Source organism: Ambystoma mexicanum, chromosome 8, assembly GCF_040938575.1.
Source record: "Ambystoma mexicanum isolate Mex_15411 chromosome 8, UKY_AmexF1_1, whole genome shotgun sequence".
In the NCBI taxonomy this organism is placed as follows: Eukaryota; Metazoa; Chordata; class Amphibia; order Caudata; family Ambystomatidae; genus Ambystoma; species Ambystoma mexicanum.
This window is the reverse complement of record NC_090929.1, coordinates 234,947,782-234,967,924: the sequence shown is the minus strand read 5'-3', so window position 1 is coordinate 234,967,924 and position 20,143 is coordinate 234,947,782. Positions and strand designations below refer to the sequence as shown.

The following is a 20,143-nucleotide window of genomic DNA, read 5'->3' as shown; positions in this document are numbered from 1 at the left end:
CACCTCCTCTAACAGAAGAAGAGCCAGGAGTTATCCCAGATTTAGCCTTTGCCCAAAGGAATGATCCCTTTCTTGCTGAACCTTTACTTCAGGGTTTACCAGAAGAGGTGGAAAGAAAGAAAGGTGAACACATTTTTTCTTGAAGACTAGGCTGTTGTGTCAGGGGCTGGGGGGTCTGATGGTACCACTAGATCACAAGTTGTGGTACCCAAAAGCCATAACAAAATTGTGCTGTGGATCGCAGATTCCCACCTGACAGGAGGCCATCTAGAGACAACCAAAACACAGTCACTTATCTTGAACAGGTTCCATTGGCCCAGAATGTATGCAGATATAAAGACTTTGTGGGAATTTGTTCACTATTTCAGAGGACCAGTATCCAAATTCCCCCTGCAGCTCCCTTGCAACCCCTACCTTAATGCCATTTAGACTGAGATCCTTCTCATTGGGACCCCTGTTCCCACTGTCCCTCTTTCACTCTGATTGCCCTTCTTGGGCCCTCTTCCTGTGCCCTCTTCCTGCACCTTCCTGTGAGGTAAAAAACCTTGGTGTCATCTTCGACTCCACTCTCTCCACACATCACGCACCTCGCGCTAAGAAGGCCCTCTACCAGCTGTACCTCCTCAGAGATATTGTTCCTTTTCTCACTTCCCCCCAGAAGCTTACTGTCTCCATAGCTCTGGTTCTCTCTAGGCTGCACTACTGCAACAGCCTCATTCTCAATCTTCCTTCCTCTACTCGCTGCCCTCTGCAACAAATCCAGAACAGGACTGCAAGAATTGTCTTTGGCCTCAAGCCCAGGGATCATATCTTTCCAGCTCTGAAATCTCTCCACTGCCTCCCGGTGGCTGCAAGGATCAAGTTCAAGACCCTCTGCCTCATCCACAAGGCTTTTTGGTGCCAGAGCCCACACTACATCCAACTCTCTTCCTAAACACATTACTTCTCGAGCCCTTCACTCAGCCACCCGCAACTCTCTGAGGGTAAGACGCTTCTCCAGGCAGAGAGTGGGTAGTAGATATCTCTCCTCTGCAGGTGCTTCCCTCTGGAACAACCTCCCTGCCCCTCTCAAAATTGTTCAGAACCACCTGAGGTTCCGGAAGCAGCCCAAGACCTTCCTTTTCGCTTCTGCTTTCTCTCTCTCTCCCCTTCTGACCTACCGGTCTGCTGCGCTAACTGGCTACCCTCAGAATCTCAATGGGCACCATGCTCCTCCATGACCAGTAGCCCCTGCACTTCCTCCCGGCCGACCGGGCACTTAGAGGTTATAACTGTAACCCTACAGTCCCCTGTTTTCTTGCACTTACCCAGAGCTGTGCTGCCCTGGCTGTACTTCCTTAGAGCAATGCTACCCTGTTGCACTTCCCCCTTCCGTCCCCCTGGCACTTCTCCGCTCCCTCTCCCCCATGCACTGCATGATCTGAATGTCACAAGGCCTAGTAAGATCGTTTGTTTTGTCCTCCCTCTGTCTTCCTTACCTTGTATTAAATAATGAGCTTGCAACGTAGGGCAGCTTGTCAACACATGTCTCACAGTTTACAGGTTTTTCGGTAACTTACACATTCGACAACCATGATCTTCAACAAGTAATTTCAATTTTGTCCCATGCATAGCTTTTACAGGCAATTGGTTGGTGCGCATGTATAGCCGGAATTTTCGTACTATGGGGTCGGGGCAGCAAATTAAATACATTTGGGGACGCGAGTATGTATGAACCATCCGCTCCATGTATTTATAATTATGTAGTTCGCTCATTCTAACAAAATTGTTTTCCCAATTCACGGAGCTTATTTTTCTGCTTGAAGGCATTTTTAATGCTTTCAAAACGACTACGTTCAGTTGACCAATCAAGTTCTCTAAAGTGTGTTCTACAAGCGTCATCATAGTTGTTCAATTGATTATTTTTATCAAGCCGGATAACATTCAGTTCTATATTGTAAAGCAATTGACTTTCAGGATGACAAGAAGCTTTCAGGTACAGTAGCCCACGCTGTTGCAAAACTATTGATCGCAAGGATTGTAGACCCAGCTCAATTCTAATATACTGTATGAGCTAAGGCGGTGGCAAGGCACATTTCGCCAAAAAGACACCTCTATTTTTTCAGCCAGTTAAGGTTTTTCATTGTTATAGCTTCCAATCTGTAAGCAACATTGGGCATAAACCATTGCCTGTAAAACATAAGGATCCCTTTCAGTGAGTATCCAGCATAATTATCAACACACCTTTTAGTTAGAGTTGTAATTTGCTTCGCCCATCTAGTTTTGTCAGTAATCAAAGGTTTGTACCCCACCCGGCTACTAAACTGGACAGCCAGATATTTGTAGTTGTCGGTGTACTCAATATTCCCCCATTAAGTTTTAATTTGTGGTTTATTGATTCTTTTATAAGCAAACAACATAATGTGTGTCTTTTTTAGGTTAATAGTCAAGCTATATTCCTTGGCAAAACAAACCAGTTCTTCTAACATTGACTTCATTCCATTATATGTATGATCTATGATGACAAGATCATCAGCGTACAATAGGGAAGATACCATAAAGTCCTTAAATTTAGCAGGACAGTTTGCTTTAGATATCAGACGGCGAATCAGGTCACCTAATGGACCTTTTAGAACAGTTCCCTGATGTTTTTAGAACAGAAACTGGGAGAGTAAAAGGGATGTATCATTACATCTGTACCCCCCAGGAAAAGTGCTACATCTAAAGCCATATCGAATATCTGAAACTAGAAAAGGTATCATTGAAGAGGAGTTAGAAAATATGTTAAGAGCTGATATTATTGAGCCCTCTCAAAGTCCATGGTCATCCCCAATCGTGTTAGTCGCCAAGCCAGATAAATCGTCATGGTTCTGCATTTATTTCAGGAAGGTAAGCAAGGTCTCCCAATTTCATAGCTATGCCATGCCCAGAACTGATGATCTTATTGATCAATTGGGGTAAGCTGTTTACCTCTCCAATTAAAGGTATTGCCTTTTGGCTTGCATGGGGCATCTGTGACCTTTCAAAGGTTAATGGATCACATTTTCTGACCTTATGCCTCTTTCTGTGGGGCATACATCGATGATATTATCATTCATAGTAAGTCTTGGAAGGAGTATGTTTATCACCTGTATTTGGTTCCCAGGGCCCTAGGAAAAGCAGGGCTTACAGCAAACCCAACGAAATGCCATTTAGCTAGATCAACAACTAAATACATCAGGTTTTTCGCAGGAAATGGGCTGGTTCAACCCCAGACAGAAAAAGTCAGACCAGTTAAAGAAACACCCAATCCTAAAGCAAAGAAAAATCTGAGAGCCTTTTTGGGTTTAGTAGGATATTACAGATATTTTATCCTTAATATCCCATCTTTAACGTCTCCGCTTTCTGATAAACTCAAGAATGCTGAGGCCCAGAAAATTAAATGGCACAAAGAAGATCAATTGTGTTTTGACAAACTTAAACACAGTTTGTGTAGTGGGCCTGTGTTGAAGGTGGCAGATTTTAACCTGGAGTTCATCCTACAAACAGATGCCTCACATATTGGTCTGAGTGAACTTTGTTCACAAGGCCATGATGGTATAGAGCATCCCATCCTCTATATAATTAGGAAGTTGTTCCCAAGAGCGAAAAAGTATGCAACTCTGGAACTAGAGGCCTTAGCCATTAAGTGGGCCATAACCTACCTCAAATACTTTTTAATAGGTAGAAAATTCAAACTGGTCACCGACCATGCCCCATTAACATGGATGAGCCTCTGCAAAGACACTAATTCAAGAGCCTTGCAGGGGCTCTTGGATTTACAGTCCTATTGTTTCAAAGTAGAACACAGGAAAGGAAAGCAACAGGGTAATGTGGACTTCCTTTCCCGTTTTCCTATAGGTGATGAGAGAACCAGGGACATTAGGTTAAGGGTATGCAATGAATCCAATGGAGTCATCACTGATTCCCCAGCAGTGACCTACTCCCATGTTGCCTGGAGAAGGCAGTTGCTACCTGATCCTGACCCTGGGGGCCGTTTTATGAGGGAGGATCACATGGGAGAAGATACTACCGTGGACATGTTTTGGCTCCATTGGTCAAGTTGTGGTATCCGCCCTTCCCCCACGTGGAAGACCCTTTGATACCCTGAATTCCTAATGGCCTATTGTCATTCTAGTCAGGCCTCCACATTTGGCCCAAGCACCCATAACCCACACATACCACCTTCTGTTTCTAATATGCATTATTGTAAACATCCAAAGAAAAACCATATGAGAAACAGAAGCTCAATGACATTCATGGACCCCTACTCCCATAAACCCTTAGGTACTGAGATGAGTAGCAAGATGAGAGAGAGTGTGTGCGCAAAGTAACAAATGCCCAAAATCAAAAGGAGCGCCAGGAGCTGACTGCTCTGTGTCACGGCGCCTTCCCAATGCCGGTTGCCACTTCGCTGAGAGATATTGCGAGACTACGGCAGTGCCGCGTCTCACAAACTCAATACACACATATTGGTCAGATTGATCCAGTCTTCTGTACACTTCACTGGCAAAGTGCTGGAATGAGGAACAGGGACATAGGGCAAATGTTTTCAGTACTTGTTGGTCATCTTCATCTTCACAGATAAAAGTACTGTGACGAGGAAGAAAAGAACTAGTGGTGTAGAACTAAAGAATACTGGTAAGTCATAAAAACATTGGTGTACCTGTCAAGATGGTGCAATGGACCTGAGCTGACTGTATATTATTCTTTTCGCTGTAATATCCTTATGCATATCTGTACAATTGTATGATAATTATCAAATCGGTCTGTAACCACGCTGTGATACCCCAGGGTCTGGGGCGTGTAACAAATGAAAAAATAAAAAAACATGGACACTCTATAACTGACTACACAGTGAAGCCCCGTGGAGGGACATTTGCATTTTTTTTTATGTTCACCCAGCCTGCGGGCATCGAGGCACTGTTACAGGAATAGTTTTTGGGGTTTTTTCGTTGCACTGTTACAGGAACTGTTTTTGGTTTTTTTTTCGTTGCGTAATCGTTTTTTTGTCTTGCGTATTTCGCGGACGGGAGGATCGAACCTGTGTTGTTTCGTGTGGTTTTGCTTCCTAAGCGAACACGTTGCCGCTGAGCTATCCTCCCATACTCACCTGTACGTGCTATGGGAGAGCCACCTCTCCTGTACACGGTAATATCAACTTCTTAATGAAAACAATCTATCAATTACATCTGACATGCACCTGTCCTTTGATGGGACTACCAAACCCACTGCCCCCTAACCCCTGTGGTGGTTAGACCAACACACAACAACCCCCACCGAAACAGTACCAGCCATGCCGCCTCCCCTAGATCTGTAGTTTCCGAATCCCCGCGATGTAGTGCATGCATGCATCTATGCATGCGTATCTCGTATCTCCTTTGTACCTGTCATGGTAATAATCTCCCTCATAACTGCTCCCGGTGAACTCCATGACTCCACCGATCAGACATCAGCAGGCTGACTCCAGCACAACTAAACGATGCTTTTCTGCAACCATGGAAACATCATTGACCAATCAGAGGCGAGGCTTGATGAGAGGGGCAGGCTCTCCCACAAGTGCGTCCATGAAAGGTGAAGCCTTGTTAGACTATATTATCACATAGGCTGACAAGATAGTGCGCTTCCTAGTGGCGGCCATGTTAGTTGTGTGTAAAGGTTACAAACTCTAATTGGAGGAAATTCATAGCTTTATCAAGCCCAACTTTGCCACGGCTTTGAAGCTTGGTTACTTCTTCCGTACAGTCGATTATTTGTAATGTTCAGTGAGGGAAGGTTGAAAGTCCCCATTCTGCAAATAAGTCGAAGACAGAGCGCAGCACTCGATCAGTCAGAGTAGTTTTCATTCAGTTTAATCAAGATCTCAAACCGATATTGTGATTACCCCATGGGACCATAAGCAATAGTGAAGCACAAAACATAAATGTTTCATCTATTGGAGACTTTTGAAATGCCTAAAGAGCTACACAGCCTGTAACAGTAAAGCAGTATTTAAGTACCATACAGATACAATAATAATAGAGTGTAATATGTTTCATTACGGAACATCACTGTTACTAATACACACACACGTATGGTAGTCCAATATGTCCGCTCTGTTGTGCTATCAAAGGCCGCTGTGCACAAATGACAGTGTTGTGTTTTCTAACATTGTAGTCCTTCTTCTATTTCAAGATTCAGTATCTTCCTCGCAGAATGAATGGTCTTGCATGCGCAGGCGCGGCAGCGTTCTGACCTCTGCGGCCTGCACGTTCTTACTGCAGAAGGGGACTTGAAGGAGAATCGGGGTCCCTTAGAGATCTGTAAAATCCGGTGTAGTGGCAGACCGGTGGCGGGGTCTGCCGCCTCCCGCCTGTCATGTCCGGGACCTTAGAAGTTCCCTCAGCGGAAGAGCTGACTGTGAATGAGGTGAGGGGCGACTGTGATGCACTAGCGCTATGTAAAATTGCTTTGTGCAGTTATTTAACAACGTTTCTTAATTTCTCATCTTGCACATCGGTCTCACACCTATTCAGATGGTGTCAATCTCAGTGGAATTGTATTTCTCCTCTAAAGAAGCCAAATGTATCCCTTTGGTTCACTCCACAAACCTGCATCCGTCCTTTTTCCCCTTACGTTTCCAATCACCGCTAATTTCTTTCCCACTGGGCTCATTTTTTTACCCAAGAATGCCCATCTCTACCATAGACTTCAACGGGATAAGTCCCTGCCCCAGCAAGCCATCGAATCACTCCTAAAACAATTTCAACTCAGTAGGTTTGAATGATGACATTTGTAAGCAATATAAAACTTTAATGGAACTCGCTTTTCTCTGACAAGTGCTGCAGCTTTTAATTGATTTCTAATGGGTGTGCATACAATCAATGTTAACATCAGAAATGGCTGTGCATTCTGCAATACCCTAATTTTTTAAGCCAAATTTAAAAGTTGCTAACGACAAAATACCATGTTGCAATTAACAGGCATTACACCGTTGGTAAGGCAGTAACATTTCCCAGTTTTGGGGTTCTACGTCCCATTTTCACTTCTTTAAATGTTGACTGATGAGCTGTGAGCTACAAAGTTGGAAATACAACGCGCAGGTTGATTTATCGAGTAGATGCTTCACAAGTCAGATTTGTTTGTATATTTTTTTAAACAGACTCGTACTGTTCTCTTTGGTACTGTGCCCTCCCACACCCCCTTACAGATATTTGTGTATAGACCTGACTGTTAGTAGGCCACACAAGGCTGAGTTCCCTTTCTCTTTACTCTTGTCAGCAACTTAATTTGATATCAGAATCATTGGAATAAGCCATTTATTGAGAATAGCCTATAAATCCTATATTTTTTGATCACCTTATTCTGAAAACTTGAAACACGTACTGTAAAATGCCACATTCAACACGTTACATGAACTCCCTCTCCTTGTAGTGGTCCGGCGTCCTAGCTTCACTGGGACAATTGTACTGGCCATCCTGAGTGTGACTTTTGAAAGGTAATGTTCCAAACTTGCAATTTTGTTTGAAATCCCTATATATATATATATATATATATATATATATATATATATATATATATATATATATATATATATATAATTCAGTTTTGTAACATTATGCAGCCCAACGTAATCCTGAGAGAATTTATATATCACTATTAGGCAGAATCATATGCAGTACTCTTTGGGAACAGCACACACGATTAAGACTACAAGTGTAAGTACAATTTCACCTTTTGGTACAAACCTGTACTACACATTAAAGTGGTAGCGATGGCTGAGCAGCCAGACTTATCTCAAGAGTAAAGTGAGCAGTACAAGAAGTTACACAAAGGACAGCAATTACAATGGTTCAAACAAACACTGATTCAAGGTTTCTGAGTAAAAGAATATACATGTATTTACACCATCACTTATAAAACAGTGCACTATTATAAAGCAGCAGAAAATCACAGTCTTAATATATTACAATAACACCCAATCAATTCTGGACAAGTTAGGCTCAAAATGAAGTGTGAGCAAAATGGCACTTCAGCAATTAAAAGGGAGAAAAGACAAGGTTATTTGAAATCGACAACACCAACAAGTTATAGGCTTGGCAATCTAGAAAAGGCTACTACAACTAGGATTCAAGTCAACAGGCCTGGGCCAATGTTAATGGTTCATAGTCTTTGCAGAGGATCACACAGTTCACAGTATTTCACTTGTCGGGGGGAAATTCTGCCGGGGTCGGCCGGGCCGCCCGCGGACCTCCGGGCAGGGAGGCCCCAACTCCTCCCGTGTATATCTCGGATCGAGACAGAGTATGAGGCACACACAAGGAGCAAGGCAACTTCTGCTGTTTATTATGCAAACGGCAGGGATGGGTCAAGGAGCGCACGCGTTCGCCCTGACACACACACAATCGTGGGGCTCGCAGGCCCTTTTTACTGTAATATGACGCGCTACTTGCGTCACTTCAAAAAGTTAACAAAAACCTACCGCCACTCATAATTGGTTGCTAGAGTGGTAGGGTTAGTATAGTACACATATAGAGAATGATATTAGTGGTCAAGGTGTAGTCAGGTGGTATATCTGGGTTGTCCCTTCAATTAGATACATAAGAATTGTTACATGAAGACCCCTGAGGATTGGCTGATGTTAATGACGTGTGAGATAAGAGCCCCATGTTCTGATTGGTGCATCCGTGAGCTCCCCAGCCTGGGACCACCGTTGTTCCCAGCTCTCGGTGTACCCGTGTTTGCAACAATGTTTCAATATGGGTACATGCAGACAATGTGAGGATTTATTTATAGGTGGGAGCTGACCGTTCCCACTGTAGCAGGTGTCCATGGAGCCTTTCAAGTGTCCCGGCCTGTGTCTCGTAGTGCGGGACCCAGACGCCCTGTCTCTCCTGGGTTTTGGCATCTCGTCAGGTTCGGCTTGGTCACGTGAGGCGGGACCGTGTTTGAGGCAGAATTCTGCACAATTAATATTGTTTTTCCACTGTGTGTCTGGTTTAATTTGTAGATATGATTCTAACGTTGGTACGCGGAGTGCAAGGTTGCAACATCGTGCCTTTGATGATTTGTTCTTGGATGTGGGTTTGCAACATTGCGACCTTGGCTGGGTGCTCCACCAGGCTCATTCTGCAGGATCAGCAACCTGACTTTTGCTTTGTTAATGTCCACGGAACTCTTGCTTGAGGCCTACTTGGGCCTGGTGCATAAGTGATCCATTTCGTGCATGGGTGCTTTAGATTATAGTGGCATATATTTCCATGACCAATATCGTGTTTCCATTATACCTCTCACGGTGGTAACGGGTTTCAAGGGAAGCATGAGCAAGCGTTTATAGATGAGTTCATGATGCGTCTTGCGTTTCTGTACTCTGAAAGCCTATGTAAAAATAATAAAGATGCACGTCCGTGAATATGCCTGTCGCCTACGTCAGAGCACTGAGTATATTCTTCGTGTAGATTGGTGTGGGAATGTTAAGTGTGTATATTTATACAGATGTGCTTCCCGTTGTCTAGGTCGTCATGGCATCTCTAACGACGTGTGGTTTTTAGTCTAGCTGATCCGAGCCGCAGGTGTCGGCACGGTCAGTGCGGGCTGCTGGGCAGGCAGGTGGACACATCCGTATGTTCCTGTACCATGGTACCTGGTCGTCTGGTAACTGGACGAACTCTTCTCGCGGCGGGTGTCTGGGCCGTGACCCTCTAGGCCAAGCTCGAGAGGTGAAGGACGGGAGCCTGGTCTTCCATTCTCCCACTTCAGTCCCCCCTCTGGTCGACTTGTCGACCACAAACATATCCTTCTCGTTATCTCCTCTTACCCTCCATATCTTAGTTATCCCGCCGAGATGTCCATAATGGTTTACATGATCTTCAAATGACCAATACATGTATTCACATGTCCCTCCAGGAGTACAGTATACCCATCTTCCTATGTAGCTCCGGGGGTTCCTTGGGTTTTCGATCTTCACTGATGGTGGGTCTAGATGATTGGTGATAATTTGGGTACGCAACTTCTCCCTTTCTTGTATAATAACACCTGTATGCTGGCCGTCATCTGCTGGCATTAAGGGGTGCATTCCCACCATTTCCAGCAACTCGTCAGTCGTGCGTGCCTTCCGGGCCTTCCAAAACCTAATTATTATCAGGGCAGCTCCAGCCAAAATAGCACATCCTACTATTATTTTCAGTCCATCTGACAGCCAAGATGGCATCCATGACCATAATAGTGAAAACCAGCTCTTATCCTTGTTTACACCGTTACTTTCGTCCATCATTTTGGAGTGCATCTGGGCCAATTGTGAAACTGCTTCTGTCAGCGTACCATTGTCAGCATCGTTGGCAGGTATGAACGTGCAGCAAGATTGTCCTATCTTTGCACAAACTCCTCCTTCCATTGCTGTGAGGAGGTCCAATACATATCTGTTCTGGAGTGCAACCATCCTTACAGCTCGCAGCTCCTCTTTAATTGCGTTGAACCCATTTACTGTTGAATTGATGGTCATCATTAGTTCCCACCTTGTTATTTGGAGCCATTTTGCGTTTGCGTATGCCTGCAGTCCCGGATGTATTATTGAGGAGAAGAACATTGCTGCTCTGCTGAATAGTCTATGTTCTGGCGGTATTGATGTTAGTTCCGTTTCCGATCTTCCCCACAGGTAATTTCCTGTCAATGGCTCTCCTTGTCTTTTTCTCCTGTTTAGTACAGTATCATTGCTGTTGGTCCTGTTTCCTTGCTCCTTCTGGAGTGGTGCAGATCTCTTTCTTCTCTTATCCCCTTCATCCATTTTAGGAAATTTCGCCACATCGACATGCTTCTTAGGTACCACTAGTGATGGTACATTGACGTGTACCATTGTGCACACACCATTCCACAGGGGAGGCAATGTATGATATGCCTTTTCCCCACAGGCCCAATAATGGTCCATTATTACTGCTGTTCCCGCTCCCCCCTCAGGTAACTCCATCACGTTTGCACAATTGGTGTTATATCCTACGTCCACCTCTCCTTTATGCTGATAGCATACTTTGGGTGCAGTCAATGGTAGTATAGTTATCGGGTCTTCATCTTCTTCTACCCATGTGAGCATTGGTACATACTTGATCCACGTCGTCCAACATCGATGATTGTGTGTCTCGATAGTTGAGATAGTTTCTTTTGTTACCATGTTGCTGCCAATCACTCCTATCTCCCAGCTGTTGCCCAGGAACACCTTTCCTGTTATCGTCAGTAGCGGCCTTTCCCAGCATCCTTGTTTACCCGGAACTTCAGTGGCGTACCAATCACATGGTAGGTACTGCAGTGTTACCTTCTTTGTTTCTCCTTTTGCAGGGCCACTTGTTATGTACCTGAATGCTTCAGCATGTAAACTGGTCTTGTGATAACTTAGATAGGTCTTGAGGAAGTTGTTTTCATATGGGTATGAGTCTCGTGTTTTCCATGTCATGTGCACTACTGTTCCTTGAAATCTTCCTTTTGTTTGGAACAGGGCCAAATATATTACGCACTGTGCTGTTTTTTCATCTATTTCTGTGGCAACAAATGTTCGTGAAGCGCTCATGGCGTATGGTATTAATGAGCAAACGTAACAGCTATCCTCAGTTGTCTGTTTACCAATGCGGGTCATGTGTTGGTACCATATGTTGTTTGTGACGTGTGCTGAGTCTTGTACATAATTATCAATACCTTTATTGTCTGAGTATGTGCTGCGTTTAACTCTATTTTGCTTTGGTGCAAAATTACTATTACCACCTGACGTATCACCTGTTGCAGCAGGGGACGGGGGTATATTAAGTTTGGGTGCAGCAATAAAATCAATAGCATAGCTGTACTGCCAGACAGAAGCAGCCAAGAACCCGGTGATCATAAAAATCCCTATTATTTTTATTACATATGCTAATTTCACCGGCATTTTGCTCTTACCTTGCTGCGGTCCTGGCAGCTTATTCTTGCGACGTTACAGTTGCCCGCCTGAAAATTCTCAAAAGTGCTGGTTATTAGATGTTAGTTTTGTTACTTTTAAGCTCTCCCTATCAAGTAGTCATTCAGTGCCCAGGCGAAGAGCTGCTCCCACGCTACTCTAAGTGATGGGTCTCTTATCACTGGCAAGTATGGGCGGAGGTGGGGCATGTGATATTCTATGGCCAGGAGGAAGGCTGTGTAGTATACACGTACCCTTCTCCTTTTTAAGTATGTTGGCCTCTTTATTTCGTATACAAATTGGTGTGACAATTCTTCTGGGTAGTTATCGTCTGGCAGCACCATTTACACCTGCACACTGAATTTGTTAATTAGTTTTCTTAACAATACAATAATACGCAGTTCCTGTATGTGCGAGAGAAAAAAGAGAACATTCACGTGTTTACATGTGTATTAGTGCAATCATGTCCTTCAGTTTTAGTTACAACTGTACTTAGCAGTCAATGGGGGGGGTTTGTGCTCAAATGGCGGAAGTATTTTTACTCTTTGAGCGAGTGATCATGGGGTGGGCAGTATGGGGATCACTCCCTTCTTCGTCAGTTATTGTCTCCGAGGGAACAATTTGGTGGTTGTCTGTGGTTGAACTTTCTTCCGCTGTAGGGGATGTGGTTGCTGTTCTTCCAATTGCTCTGTCGTTGGCGCTGGGGCGGGTCTGCAGTTTGTAGATCTTTACGTCATGTAGGTGATTCCAAGCACGCTTATCCTTTAGTTTTACTGCTCTTGTTGATACGTCCTCTACCAGATGGGGGCCAGTGAACCTCTTCTCATGCCACCTTCTATTGAAATTGCGAAGTAGTACGTGGTCACCTTTGGCAAGTTTGCAGGAGTTCTCCTTTCCCAATTCCGTACTTTCGTCTTTTTCTTGATTGCTGGTGGACCCGCCCCGTATGCGCTCGAGCTGTTGAGACACAAACACGACACTAGTAATCAAAGAAGACACATATTGATACATTTCATCACCTAACACATTCGCTGAACTTTCGTGGTCGGTGAATGCCCTTGACGTTGGTGTTAGGGGAAGGCGCATTTGGCGTCCAGTAACCACTTCGTGTGGGGTGAGGTGGTGATCGGACCCTGGCCTGTTTCTAAGTTCAAACAATGCTAACGGGAGGCAATACAACCAACTTTTCTTTGTTGTTTGTTGTATTTTAGCAATTGCCTCCTTCAATAAGCCATTTAGGCGTTCACATACACCATTAGCCTGTGGGTGGTATGCACATGCAAATTTGTGTTTAATGTTCAGCAGGGATGTGATATGCTGGAACATTTCGTTTGCGAAATGGGGCCCATTGTCTGATCTTAACACCTCGCACACTCCCCATCTGGGGAAGACCTCCCTTACTATGAATTTAGCTGCTCTAAACGCATCAGGGTGTGAACAGGGCCCTGCTTCAATCCACCTAGAAAATGGGCATACTACTACAATCATATACCTATTGCCTTGACAGATGTTGATCATATCAACATAGTCAATGTGAAGGTGCCGAAAAGGCCCTTCTGGCCGGGGTATTGTACCTCTTATCACTTTTAAAGTATGGCCGGCCGTAAACTGTTGACATGTGAGGCAATTGCTGATAAAATTTGACACATGAGAGGTTAACTCGGGACAAAACCAATCTTCTCTAATTCGTGCTGCAATTATTTCCTTGCCTGTATGGGCAGGGTGATGTAATTGGCTCAGGGCGGTATTTAACAGTGCCAACGGTATTACAACTTTCCCAGTGCCACCTTGGCGCCATAGTGCGTCAGTTGGTGACATTGTGCATCCTCTTTTCACCCATACTTCTTTTTCGGCCATTGGTGCAGCCGCTTGTAGCTCCATAATCTGTGTGGCTGGGAGATGGGTGTACCCTTCTCTTATTAACATCTCCCTCGCTATTCCCCTCCCTCTCCCTCTCTGTGAGTCGGTGGGGTTCCATATCTCACCAAAATATGCAGCATATTTCGCATGTGCGTCTGCTGCAGCATTTCCTTTTGATACATAGTCTTCTCCATTGGTGTGTGCGGTGCATTTTACTAGGGCTAGTTCTTGGGGATCGTTTATTACTTCAATTAGTTCAGCCAACAAGAGGGCATGTTGTACTGGAGTGCCATCAGCTCTCCTAAACCCTCTTCTTCTCCATTTTGATAGCCCTGAGTGGACAGTGGATGTAACATATGCACTGTCGGAATATATGGTTATTCTTTTATTAAAACTTTCCTTTAATGCCAATATGAGTGCAACGAGTTCCGCCGCTTGAGCAGAGTAATGCTGTGGTAATTGTACACACTTCATAGCCACACACACCTGCGCCTCCATCATTTTTACTACAGCTGCCCCAGTCCTTCTAATCCCATCTCCTTGATCAATAGTTGATGACCCATCAATAAACAAAAGCTCACCTCCCTCTAGTGCGTTTTCTTCAACTTTCCTAGTACATGAGTATAGTTCAGTTACTTGGGTGCAGTCGTGGGCGTAATCTCCTTCTTCAATTACTTCTGCTAGGAACCTTGCAGGGTTAACCGTGCTACATCTAACAATTGCTAGTTCAGCTTTGGACAAAATAATCTCATAACCTGATGCCCTCTGTGTTGTTAGTGTGGACTTAGGTTTATTCAATATCGCAAATAGTGCATGTTCCACAAATAGTGTAGTTGGACACCCCATAGTTATTGCTGATGCTTTTTCTACTGCAAAAGCAGCTGCAGCGAGACCTTGTTCACAAGAGAATTGGCCTAACATTATAGGGTCTAAGTGACCGCTGTAAAATGCTACTGGTTTATAGCCCATGCTAGTTTTTTGGGCCAATACTGCTTTCATCACTGCTGAGTCGCAATGTGAGAAAATAAAGAAGCGCCGCTCATAGTCTGGGGATGCCAGTACTGGAGCAGTTGATATTGCGTCTTTTAATTCGTCAAATGCCTCCCTCATTTCCATAGTCCATCCCAACTTTTTCTCCCCTTTATTTGCTTCCTTCAAACCCTCAAGCAGGGGTCCTATGTATGAGCTGTAATCAAATACCCATGCTCTACAGTAGTTGCACAGCCCCAAAAATTGCTGTAGTTCTCTCACAGTCTGTGGCACGGGAGTGCTTGAGATGGCCTGTGCTCTTTGTGGTGCAATCCTTCTTCCATGTTGAGATATCAGTTGGCCAATGTAAAGTACCTGTTCCTGACAGTATTGTATCTTTTCCATGTCTACCTTATACCCCTTCTCAGCCAATATTGTCAACATTTTTAAGGAGTCCTGTCTACATTTGCTTTCGTTTGTACTACAAATTATTATGTCATCCACATACTGTAACACTGTGCTTTCCACCTCAACGTTACCCAAATCCATCTGTATTACTCTATTGAAAATTGAGGGTGATTCGCAATACCCCTGTGGTAATCTGGTATGTTTCCACTTTGTATTTCGGTAAGTAAAGCTTGTCAAATCTTGTGAGTCTGGGTGTAATGGTATTGAGAAAAAAGCATTTTTAAGGTCAATCACTGTAAAACGCGATGCTTCTGCCGGAATGCCACACAATATTGTGGCCGGGTTTGCTGTTACTGGATACTCTGCTTCTACTATGTTGTTCAAGGGTCTGAGGTCCTGTATGAAGCGCCAAGACCCCCCTTTAGCCTTGCGCACCGGGTACACAGCTGTGTTACATGGTGATTCTGAGGGGACCAATATGCCATTGTTTATAAGGGCCGTTATGGTTTCATATATGCCCTCATCTGCCTCTTTTGACAATGGGTACTGTTTCACTCTTGGTAATATTGCACCCTTTTTCAACTTTATCCTTACACCCCCTATGCTTTTTATGCATCCTACGTCATAAGGGCTAATAGTCCATAATGATTTGGGAACCTTTGACATATCCTCCTTAAAAAATGGGACTGGGGTGCCTGCGGGTGCCTCAAGTGCCATTGCAATTTTCTGTGCTACTTGTTTGTGAGCCACTCTTAGCCATATTTCTACGCTCATCATGAACACCATTTCATTTTCTTCCTTTTCTTCTGAGAACAGCTCTTCGTCTGACACCTGGGTCAGCCTACACCCTTCTGCTAGTGCTATCACCGCCCTCCAAGCTCTCCCTTCGTTATCTTGGGCGTGCACAGCAACATAATCAGCTGTTGCAATAATGCTCTCAATGTCCACTGCAAACACCTTCCCTTCTAATTCATTACCTGGTGTTTCTGGTCGGAATAGATAGGCTGCTGGTCTCCTCCATATTTTCCCTTCTATCCCTGGCATCCATGCAAATGCCATGTCAGTGCCATATTGAAATATCTCGCCATCTACTGGCTCCGCCCTAATCGCTGTCTGTCCACAGTATGCTTGCAAAATCTGTCGTGCTGCGAGCATGTTAATCCCTGGAGTAGAGCAAATTATGCCATCCTCTGTAAACGAGATGGTCATGTTCAACCTGTTCATTATGTCCCTCCCCAGTATATTTACTGGCGAGGCACTATAATACAAAAGTGGAACCGACAGATCATAATCTCCAATAGATAACGGAACGTTATCAGTAAATGGAACCAACCCTTTAGCCCCAGAAAATCCTTGGGTGTTCATGGCTTCGCCTGACATCTTAAATTTACCTTCCCTTATGCAAGACCGGGTCGCCCCGGTGTCAACAAGGAATGATAATTTTTTGTCACCTATCGTTACCTCTATGCGTGGCTCCTCCGCACTATTAGGTGTTACTGACAGGATGGGACACACCAAGGCCGTCTGTGGGCTGTCCTATTGGGGGTACAATGATTGGCCATTCCCTGTGTAAGGGTTGTGTCCCAACACCGTCACCCCACCCAATTGTGTTCGTTCATTTTGTGGTGGTGGTTGTATTAACGCTACTTGTTGTTGTGGCGGTGAATAGGTTTGTTGCTGTTGTGGTTGTTGTGGTTGGCCACTCCCTTGTTGTGACATCTGCTGCTGTTGTATGCCCTGCTGTTCGTGTGATGCCCTAGGTTGTGCTTGCTCATTCCATGCTGGTGTTCCTGGCCTGACCCTACATGTACGTGACATGTGTCCTAATATTCCGCAGCTCCAACACACGGGTGGTTCCCTGTTTTGCCATGGGAAGCTCCCTGCGTTGTCTTGGTATACGGGTTGCCCTGTGGAGTAGTTATTCCTGAGTCCCCCAGCCTGTTGTTGGGTATTATACCCATATCCTCTCCCTCTCATAAACCCTCCTCTCCCTCTGTTATAACTATAATACCCAGTTCCTTGCATTGGGTACCCTCCTCCCATGCTCGGTGTGTGTAATTGCAGAGGCGGCACTTGCTGTATTACACCTTGTGGGGGCGCTATTTGAGCTGGATCTTGTGCAGCCACTACTTGCGTTGGGCTTTGGGTCATTGGTGTGGGTGTAGTTATTAGTGCCCCTTCCATTGTATATTTAGTAAGTTTTTTCTGTACTAATTTGGCCTCTTCTGTTTTCCTGTCCTCCTCCTTTTGTTTCATCTTTCCTTGCCATGTCCTGCAGTGATGTACTATAGTCAGTTGTATTTCTGGCCATGGTTTTGCTTCCATTCCTACTACTTTCTTTAGCTGTTTCTGAACTCCTTCTGGGAGCCCCTGTACTAGTATATGATAAAATATGGCTGGTGTCTTGTCCCATTGTTCTCTAGTCTCCATGCGCCACTTCTCTTGAATGTCCTGGATATAATCAACAGGATCCTCATTTTCACCCATCTTACGGGAAGTAATGGCTCCTATGTCTGAGGTGTCTGGGTACTGCACTCTCAGTGCCTGCCACAGCGCATGTCTGCAGTTTGCAAATGGTGCCCCATCATGCGATGTGTTTGTTATTGTTACCCCATGGAATCCCGCTCTTTTCCAAATGTCATCCGCTCTATCCCCTAATATTGATATTAACAGGCCCTTCACATCTCCTACTGCTAGTTTCTGTCCTGCGGTGTGTTTTTCCATTTCATATATCCACTTACCCGCACCTCCACTTAGTGAGGGGAGCCTACATTTTATATTTTCCTTATCCGTATGTTTCCAAGGTACATATTGTGGTCTAACCCCTCCTCTCTCCAGCAGTGGCATTAAATTCTGTCTTGTGTCACCCTTTACGCTCCATGATATTGAGTCTTCACACTCCTCCTCTTCCCCCATTTCTTTTACTGCTTCAAATTCTTCCTTACTACCTCTGCCCCTACCTCCCTCTTCTTCCTTTCCCCTTCTTTCATCACTTCCTGTGTTCAATAAGGGTATGTTTATTTGTCTGTCTTGCCTGCGACTAGGGAGGTCCCTAAGCCGACATGCATACGGTGTAAGTTCGTTCATGAAGGGCGCGAGCTTTATTCTGTGCAGAGAGCGTGCGGTGGTTGAACACGTAGGTAGTGACGTGGGAGGGCGGCGTGATGGAGATGTTGGTGGCGTGGTTTCATTGGTTTGTGTTTCCTCTATTCTTTTCGTTTCCTCCTTACTTCTCTCCAGCTCCTCCCCTCTTCTACTTATCCAGGGCGAATCTATGTTTGTTCTAGTGAGGTACAGTTTATCTAAGCTTTCCCTTTCACTCCTTCTTCCATCCTTCTCCACTCCTTCTTCCTCCTCACTGCAAAAATCATTTATAAATTCCACCCCCCACTCTGCCTTTTTTCCTTTTATTGTTACTGTTTTTAAATCTATTAGGTCTCTTTCTCCCCTTTCGTTTTTACCAACTGTCCCCCCTAGTGCTGATGTCGTTGCTACCTCCCTACTTTTATATACATCTCCCCATCTTTCACTCTCTTTACCCCTCCCTTCTCTTCCTTCTTCACTTCTTTCCTCCATTTCCCTACTATTTTCCTCTCTTTTCCTTTTTAATTCCTCCATTACTTCGTTGCTCATCTGTTCCAATATCCTTTCATCCTCCCTCTTTCTTTCCCATTTCACCCTTTCTCTTTCTACTATACTCTCTATTACCTTCCCCTCTTCATATTTTTTAGCTGTCTCAGATATTATCCTCCTCCTCCATATTTCCATTTCTTTTTCCTTTTCTTCTTCTTCCTTCTTCTTCTCTCTCAGCACTACTCTTGATACCCTATCTGCTGCTGCTTTTACCCTTTCAGCTTCTCTCTTTTGTTCCTCGCTTCGTTCCCTTAATCTTTCCAATTCGTCCTTACCTTCTTTCCTTTTCCTCACTCTCTCTCTTTCCTCCCTCTCAAGTTGTTTGATCAGTTCATTCTGCTCTTCCCTTAGTTTTGCTAATCTTTCCTCCAAAATCTCTTCCTTCTGCCGTAGTAGCTCCTCTCCCCTCATTTCACTCTCTCTTGCACTATCCTCGTTTGTTCTCCTTACCGCCTCCCTTTCTTCTCCAGTTAGTGAGCCTCGTAATTTCAACAATATCTGTGCAGCTACCCACTCATCCTCTCCTATCTCTTCAGTCTGCTCTTCTCTAATCCTCCCTTCCCCCATTGGTATCTTCCCATGAGCTACATATGGTGGAGGGCTGTATGCCGGGTTTGAGTATCCTTCAGCCGCCCTTAACCGTCCTTCTATTTCTCCTAATTCTCTTAAAGGGTACAACCCTCCTCCCTCTGTTTTCACTCCCGGTGTTATGGGTATCTCATTGCTCGGTTCCTTTTTTATGTCGTCTAATTTATCAATCTTTTCTCCTCCCCGTCTTTCGTTCCCCGTATTCTTTGTGCTTTCGCACTCCTTTTCCCCACCCGTTCCTTCTTTCTTAATCTCCTTTTCTTCCGGTGTTTCCCCCATAGTGAACATTCCATTTGGTCCTGGTCGAGACCCCTGGAACATCCTCCATAAGTTAAACACCTCCACGTGGTTTGCCAACTTCTTCCCCTTGTATGTATTGTGCAGATGGTTCAGTAGTGAGTGTTGGGCATATGGATCGAAACTACCATTAGGCGGCCATGGTGTTAACATTTTATTGTCTGTCCCCTGGGTCCACTCTATGCTGTACTTAATTAACTTCTCCCTGTGTGGTGGCAGTGTGGTGCATATGTGCTGTAGTGGGGTAGTGAGGGTGTTCCCCCACCCTCCCGACCCTCTCCCCGATAACCCTCTCCCGGATGACATGGTTGTACTCCCCTTGTTACCCTTCCCCTTACTACCAATTTACAATATACAACCTTGTATTGCTTACCTCGCCCCGCAAGTGTGGGGACTTACGACAATCCTTTGACAATTATGCAATAGCAATAAATGTGATGTTATATTATATTCCTTCCCCTACGGCCCCCTGCGGCCGAAGCGCACGCAGCCCCC

General features: G+C 44.7%; 2 protein-coding genes across 3 annotated transcripts in view; one reads left to right on the top strand and one right to left on the bottom strand.

Moving 5' to 3' along the window:
• MORN5 (MORN repeat containing 5) overlaps positions 1–5,608 on the bottom strand; it is a 246,329-nt gene extending 240,721 nt beyond the window's left edge. The window contains exon 1 of one of the 2 annotated variants that reach the window (XM_069609652.1): positions 5,385–5,608. In XM_069609652.1, coding sequence (XP_069465753.1) covers positions 5,385–5,431 — 47 coding nt within the window. In that variant the 5' untranslated portion in view covers positions 5,432–5,608. The remainder of the gene's footprint in view (positions 1–5,384) is intronic. The other variant, XM_069609651.1, reaches the window with a different exon arrangement.
• Positions 5,609–6,189: 581 nt separating this feature from the next.
• Positions 6,190–20,143, top strand: part of NDUFA8 (NADH:ubiquinone oxidoreductase subunit A8) — a 134,886-nt gene continuing 120,932 nt past the window's right edge. Inside the window, exon 1 of the mRNA XM_069609650.1 lies at positions 6,190–6,405. Coding sequence (XP_069465751.1) covers positions 6,355–6,405 — 51 coding nt within the window. The 5' untranslated portion in view covers positions 6,190–6,354. The remainder of the gene's footprint in view (positions 6,406–20,143) is intronic.